At 40.1% G+C, this 7825-nt stretch overlaps 1 protein-coding gene across 5 annotated transcripts in view; it reads right to left on the bottom strand.

Moving 5' to 3' along the window:
• Positions 1 to 5247: 5247 nt before the first annotated feature.
• LOC108512897 (colorectal mutant cancer protein) overlaps positions 5248 to 7825 on the bottom strand; it is a 272212-nt gene continuing 269634 nt past the window's right edge. For all 5 annotated transcript variants that reach the window (XM_017848451.1, XM_017848449.1, XM_017848450.1 and 2 more), the window contains one exon: positions 5248 to 6821. In XM_017848451.1, coding sequence (XP_017703940.1) covers positions 6641 to 6821 — 181 coding nt within the window. In that variant the 3' untranslated portion in view covers positions 5248 to 6640. The remainder of the gene's footprint in view (positions 6822 to 7825) is intronic.

The raw sequence follows: 7825 nt of genomic DNA, 5'->3' as shown, positions 1-7825 counted from the left end.
ATGACTATCAAAGGATTTCCAGCGATTCATGTTTGTGAATTGGAGTTTAAATGTTTTCAGGATTACTGTAATTCCAAAGACCCACTAGAATGTCAGCCGTACTCTGTACTCTCCACTGAGAAAATGAACAGAATCCTATGTCTTAACAGTTAATGCTCTAATTTTTTGAAAGTTTTTTGATGTAAATGATAGGTTAGAAACTAAAAGCCTTTTAATCTTACAAAATGCAATTTGAATGATGGAAGGTTGTTCAGATACTGGCTTTCTGTAAAAACATCATTGTGTTAGATTGTTTGTAATGTCAATAAAATTGGCTGCTAGGGCAGTTTGTGATTACCTTAGCTTGGTTTCTGCTACTGTTACTTGTTATCTAGGTTCTGAGCTGCTCATTGTGGTTGCTGTCTCTTTGGACCAATACAAATGGCAAGTATGAGATGAACATGATAAAAGTATGTTTATGTAACAGGAAGAAGCTGGGCACGGTGGCTCATACCTATAATCCCAGCACTGTGGGTGGATCATGAGGTCAGAAGTTCAAGACCAGCCTGACCAACATGGTGAAACTAAAAATACAAAAATTAGCCAGGTGTGGTGGTGCGCATCTGTAGTCCCAGCTACTTGGGAGGCTGAGGCAGGGGAATCCCTTGACCCCAGGAGGCGGAGGTTGCAGTGAGCCGAGATCGTGCCGCTGCACTCCAGCCTGGGCGAACAGAGCAAGACTCCATCTGGGGGGGAAAAAGAAAAGCCAGGAAGAAATATTGTAGAGTCTCTGCAAAAATGAAAATATCTCAATTAAGTTTGTTGCTTTAAAGCAAGATTATAGTTTAAGGCTTGAGATGTGAATTCATTAGGTATTTAAAATCCAGCAATTCTTAAGTTTGTGCTAGAATCAGGTTTTGCAATAGGAATACTTAACCTTGGATCTCGGGGGAAAAGAAATACATTCTTTTCCATTAGAGACCTTAGCTATATGATAGTAACTTTTATCTAAAATTTTCAAAAGGAGAGTGATCAGTGTGTTATACTTAGCGTCAAAGTTACTTTCCTTCCATAGTGAAAACTTGAGAACATTGTAATCTTTCTCTAACAGACGTGTTGCAAAGCTGCTTGCCATCTTGTTGTCCTATATGACTTCCTTGCATTTCCAGTCCTTGATTATGTTCCCTGTTTTAATGATCTTTAAGAGGGGAAAAGACTCTTCAACAGATAGCTTCTGATTTATGCCAGATTTTAAAAAGCCAAATAGAAATGGGCTCTAAAGGAGGGTTCTTTGGCCATTTTGATCTAATAATAGTCTTATTTCCAGTCCCCCTGCTTTGATTAGACACTTGATTTCATGTGAGCATCATGGATTTGATACTTGCCTGTCTGACAAACAGTTCTACAGAAGGATAGCGTTACCCTTTAAATAACACAGTTAAGGTACACTGTGGAATTAGAAATATTTATTCAGAATATAAGAATGTTTGTAAAATATTATAAATGTCTCTGTATAAATAAATGGAGTTTTTAAAAAACAATTCTATATCAAATAACACAAAGTAGCTATTTTACAGCAGCTAAAACTAAAGGCATCTGGAAACATTTAAAGAATACAAGTGAAGAACCTAAAAAATTACAAGGTATAGTACAGTGTTAAGTAGCAATTTTAAAATGAGACTTTCAGTACAAACAGTAGAACAATACTGACAAATGCAAACTTAGTCACATGTGCTTTAACAACTGACAATACATTCAAGCAGGTTTTTCTAATTCAAGTGTACAGCACATTTTCAAATAATAGGAAACAAATCTCATGCAAAGTAAGTCTTGACAAGATGTCTAAAAACTGATTAGAACTAGAAAAGAAGTGGACATGTTTTATTATCTTTGCATTAGGTTCAAACAGAAGCAGATTATCAGGGGCTGTTACTCACTTGCCATTCCTGACATGAGCACTATAAGTGAATACTATGAGTTCTACAAACAGAACATTTTTCCACATGAATTTGATTTGCAAAAAGTGCAAAAGCGAATGGTAGAGCCAGAATTACTAAGTATGGCATCAGTGTGAATGTGGGGGAAATTTGTATATAACTTGCCTTGTTCTGCTGAGCTGATACTTCACCTGATTAGCAGATGAATGACTGTGGAAAGATTAAGTACTAGTGAAGGATGTGGTTTTTCACAGCAGTTGATGTTTCCGGGACTGAATGATTTCTTCATCTTGGTCACATGCAAAAATCTCACCCAGATGTAATGTGATAAAGAATTTACCCAATGTAACCTTTAAGCAAAAATGTATGGTGGTCTGCATGTGAAACTGTCTATCTCTACACAGGTATTAGCAAAACAAGAATACATGAACAGCTGCTATCAACTTGTGTACTTTTTTCCCACTTGTTTATATTTTATCAGCCACTGAGAGATGAGTGATGCTGTGGTGATAGCAGTCAGCATTATTTCTTAGAGACTACAAATGTATTAAGTTAGAGTAATTTCAGGTGTGCAAAACAGGAGCTACTTCTGAAGGCCACAGGTTTGGAGCTTACTTTAACGTGACCTATATAAACATAAGATTTGTAGGATGTGGATAAACTTTAAGTGAATTTTTGTTTTGTAACCAGTTATGCCACTTCTATAAACTCTGTAAGAGTGCTCAAAGGTGAATCAAACTTGTATCATTCCTTGTCAAATAGGCTGTTCCCATTGGATAAGAAAAACTGCTGTATGTTTTCCTGAAAAATCTTATAGTGTTCTATAAAGCCATCACCTTCTGCAGAAAAAAAAATGTTACTTATGCTCTACCTCCCCAGCCCTCACTGAAAACTTTGGTAGCCCTATGGCTGCATCCTAATCAGGGTCAGTGCAGAAATCTCAGCCATTACAGGAGTCTCTTACTATTTTGGCTCTACAAATATTCTAAGTAGTAGTTCTGTTTGCTGAGTCTAGAAGTAGGTGAAGCTGTAAATAGTTTAATAGAATGATTGGGACATACTACCAATGAAGAATTTGCAAATGGTTTAAAGCCTTATGGAGGAAAAGACACTTTCAGAAATGTTTATTTTTTTTAATAGTCTTGATATCTTATCACTTTATTTAAAGCTTGATAATCCAAACTAACTCTTGAGCGCTATTAAGGTTGATTGATAGACTTAAGGTGATTGCTGGATAATTCTTGTGGGCCATAGGAACACCTTCAGAAGGGAACAGGCAACTATGGAGGTTCTTTAATTCATGCCAGTGACATGGGCAGTCCAATCTCGATCAGGTAACTATGGGTCACTTTTTTTTTTCATTTAAAATAATCTAAACTCTATCCAGTTAGGAACCAGAAGACTTTCAGATAGTTTCATGTTTTCCTTAGAGTGGTAAATTTCTTACTACTTCCTAACAGCTTTTAAGAAAAAGCCTGTGGGCTCTAATTTGGACTGCCTTTTGGAGTAGAATGTCAAGGCTGTGACTTATAGAATTCTCTGAGGTCCCTCTTAAAATACTGCTGCAAGCTCAGAGAAGACTTAGTGCATGCATCTGAAAGGAGACTTAAGCAGTTAATTTTAAAAGTGCTAAACATAACATTTGTTTCAGGCAGCATGGATATTAACTAACTTCAGAAAACTAAGTTTCAATAAGGAATCATACTGTTCCCCAGTCTATGACAGGTTTTGTAGCTGGTAAGCTCATACTGATGGCACTCCAACTATGGACAGAAGTCTCTTTTGCTTGTGATTTGCACAGTTGGTTTTGTTTGCCTCAGTCCAACAATGGGAAATATATTCCAAGGGAACTGTGAAATGGGTCCTTTTGCCCCGTGCCCATTTCTTCAAAAGCCAAAGACTGAATTCTGAACAGAGATGGTTACTGACTAAAAAGGGGGGTAACCATTGAGAAAACTAGGGAGAACAATTCAAAATACGAAATCCAAAGGTTTTTAAACTCATATAAATTAGAATCAAGATCATTGTTTACCCTCAACGGAGATATTAGAGAAAAATTCAGGTAAAGCCAGGTTATACACAAAGGAAAATTACCCAGGCACCTGCAAGCATTTAACTTAATCAGTAGAGTTCAGTAGCTCCCACAATTAGCATAATCAAGTGCCAGCCAGTTCACCTTCAAGGATTGTGTCTTGGGGAGTATTTGAAAAATACAAGGAAAGGAAGAACTTTTATAGCTTTTTTATTATACATATTTATAAAAGTAACACTTTTGCCTGCAAAATAGTTTTTACCCAAATCATCACATATTTGAAAGTATTAAACTCAAACTAAGGTCAGGTAGAATGAATAAAACTGGGGCCTTTCACAGGAGCTGAAGCTGCCTCTGCCTGGGTGAATGAAAGGGCCAAGAAGGGGAGGTTCTCTGACTTTACCTGGGGCAAGAATGGAGACAGACGTCAGTAGGCAGGATTTTATTCCTGCTTCAGCCCCATGTTTCTGTGTCAGTGAAAATGAAAACTGTCCGTCTGATGCCTGCTTAATCACAAAAGAGCCATGCACATCCCACTTTGCTCAAGGGAGGACGTTTCCCTAGGCAAGCTGGAAAAAGGGTGAAAACTGATTTTTTTTTTTTTTTGGCTTTAGCCAAAACATTTTCCTCATGACAAAATGCAACTTTATACGAAAAGTAAAAATTAATTTTTTAAAAAATCACAGGAATGGCCAGGCACAGTGGCTCATGCCTGTAATCCCAGCACTTTGGGAGGCGGAGGCGGGTGGATCACTGGCGGTTAGTTCGAGACCAGCCTCACCAACGTGGTGAAACGGTCTCTGTTAAAAATACCAAAAATTAGCTGGGTGTGGTGGTGGGCACCTGTAATTACAGCTACTCAGGAGGCTGAGGCAGGAGAATCGCTTGAACCCGGGAGGCAGAGGTTGCAGTGAGCCAAGATCACACCATTGCACTCCAGCCTGGGTAACAAGAGTGAAACTCCATCTCAAAAAAAAAAAAAAAAAAAAAAAAAAAAAAAAAAAAAAAAAAAAAATCACAGGACCTAACTGACCAAATGATGGATAGAAACCAGTGGGCATTTTCATAGTGATCAAAGCACCCCAAAGCCGGTCCTTCTAGACTGAAACCAATTGATTTTTTGTTTTGTTTTGGAGATGGGCAGCCCCACTGCTGGCCTCTCAGTGGTTGCTTTTCGGATAGAACTGTCTACCCTCCAAATTGGTGGCTGGAATATCCTCCATTGAACAGAAGGCTGTGGAATTTGTATCATGCTCTGAAAATAGACCCACCCATAGCTCATGGACACAGAGACTCTACTGCAGAAACCTCATCAAGTTTAATTTGTAGTCAGCTGTGGCACTGGAACATGTTTTCCATAGGGAACTTTGGATGGATTCTCTGGTGCTACAGAAAAAAAAAGTAAATGGTCCTTCAAGTGTATCAGTGTAGAACAGAGGTGGGGTAAAACTGAAAAAGAATAATGAATTTGTTTTAAGATGGAAGACCTTCCTGAAAGAATTCAGGTACTTTGGTCCTGCCTAGCCCTGTGTGCGCTTTGCTTGAACTTTAGCCTTTAAGCACCATATGCTAACCATCACCATGTATCTGGGGGCAGAAAAGAAGCCTTAACAACCATTCCTTCACCCTGTCCCCATCATGACAACAGGAGCTAAGTCTTGAACTGGGGGTTATGCACACTCTTAAGTAGGCGTGATCAGTTTTGCAAAATGTTCAGTATCTCCTCAATGTCTTGCCCTTAGGTAGAGACAGGTCCAGAGCTACAAATGTACCCATGTGGAAGAGATCTGATTCAGCAGAACAGCAATTATGTAGTGCCCTGGGGCAGGACGTGCTAATAATGTTTCTCTGCTCTTGAAGAAACCCCTGATAAAATTTTAGTTCCACTATAGGTATCAAAAAGATTCTCAACTCTAAGTCTTGGATATTAATAAGGCTCCACTGAGAGGGAGAAATCCCAGAATCAAGAGAATGCTCCCTTCCTGGCCCTGCCTCCAAAATGAAGGTTGAAGGAAGTTTTTATTCTCTCAATACAAAATTGTTCAGGCACAGTCCTGGTGGTGGTCTGTAACTTTAGTGTATCTGGGACTGTAAGTAACACCTGTCTACCCTCTTCCCATGACCTGTAACTCCCAGAGAACACCTCTTATGACCGTCTCTATCTTAAAGTTGAGACCTGGGACTTGAAAACCAAAGCCTTGCTGCAGTAAACAAATCAGCAGTCCTTTTAAATGCTGGAGGCACACACACGTCTGTTTTCCCATGAAGCAGGAGGAAAGAGGAGAAACTGGAGATCCTAGAAGAGCCCACCATCTACCAAAAAGAGGATACAATGGAAAATCTTACAGAAACAAATGCCTAGGATCCCACTGATGCACAGCCGCCAGACCAGAAGAGGAAAGAGAGTGAATGCTGAAAGCAGAAACAAGGTTCTGCTGAGCAGGCACAGAACATGTGTTTACATGCTGTTGTGGGCCAGGGAGGCAAGAGTGGGCACCTCTGGATACAGTCCACTGTGTCACCATGGTCAGTCCACCCCAAGGGCTGAGTTGGGGCACTCCATTGTCCAAGTGCCGACCTACCTGCCAGCCTTCCCTTTCCTCCTCCTCCCAACAAGAACATGGGCCCTTCTGTCCTCAGTGGCCTGCTGCAGTTTACTTCCCACGGCAGAGGTCGGGTGCGTGAGTGCTGATTAAAGCGAAGTTTCATTGGTGTGTGGCCTGGAGTTCTCTTCCTCCAGCAGAGCTATTCTTTGCTTGAGCATCCTCACTTGGGTCTCATGTCTCTCCACCATGGCCATCATCTGCGACTCTAACTTCTTCAGTTTGTTTTGATGCTTCTTCTTCGCTTTCTCATAGGCAGCCACCAGGTTGCTAGGTGGGAATGAAGGGAAATTAGTATGAAGATTCATAGAAAGATCACTCAGCCTCTTCGGTAAGAATCTGAAATCTAGTGGTGAGAGGAGGGACAGCACCAGGATGTCAACACTCAATGGCCAGTCACCTACTGGCTTAACCCTGATGAAACCAGCCGGATTGCTAGATGCTGGTCACTCTCACATATTAGAAGGGGTTCTAAGAGTCAAACCAACAATCCAAATTGGCCAAGTCCAAAATGGATAAATACAAATAGTGGGCCTGTTTGTTCCTCCATGGTTGCTTGCAACATATACCCTTACAGGAGTGTATTCCTGAGGCACTGCAATCAGTGACCATACCTGGGATGAGAGCAGAGAGATTGTTCTTGTTCTAGCTTCCCTTTATGCTTTGGGCTGGTGGGACTCAGAGTATTAAATTAGACCATAAGCCAATGCTGCAAAGCCAAACATGGAATATATAGGCTTTTGAACTGCCCCCACCAGTTCACGCCTGGTGGGTGAGGGTATACAGTGAGCCCAGGTAAGTCCAGTCCATGTATAGTCATTACCCTTACAGCTGTTCTCCCAGTTTGAGGACTCACCCCAGGGATTTGTAAAACCCATTCAGGAGGTCTGTGAGATCTTGAGCTTTTATTTCCAACTATAGAGCTGGATGATGCCAGGTGTTCTCAATAGATATCCACATACTATTGACTGCAGAAGCAACCGTCAGAACCCAGCTGTCTTCTATTAAGCCAGATATTAAAGATTTGCAGAATTCTAAGACCAGTGCCACTTTCTAATTATTTCTTGGAAAATAGTTTTTCATAAAATGCCATTTTGTTTTGTAAATGAAATAAAAACTTTAAAGAATTTATCTTGGTTTTAGTTTCTAACACGAGAAGTATCAATAACTACAACTTACAGGAACAAAAGCTCTTTGAGGTCCTCCGTTTTTTATAGAGAAGAGTCCTGAGCCGAGTCTTAGAGCAGTATTTCCTCTTTTTTTTTTTTTTTTTT

This window comes from Rhinopithecus bieti, unplaced genomic scaffold, assembly GCF_001698545.2.
Source record: "Rhinopithecus bieti isolate Rb0 unplaced genomic scaffold, ASM169854v2 scaffold_31072, whole genome shotgun sequence".
In the NCBI taxonomy this organism is placed as follows: Eukaryota; Metazoa; Chordata; class Mammalia; order Primates; family Cercopithecidae; genus Rhinopithecus; species Rhinopithecus bieti.
This window is presented reverse-complemented; position numbering and strand designations above follow the sequence as displayed.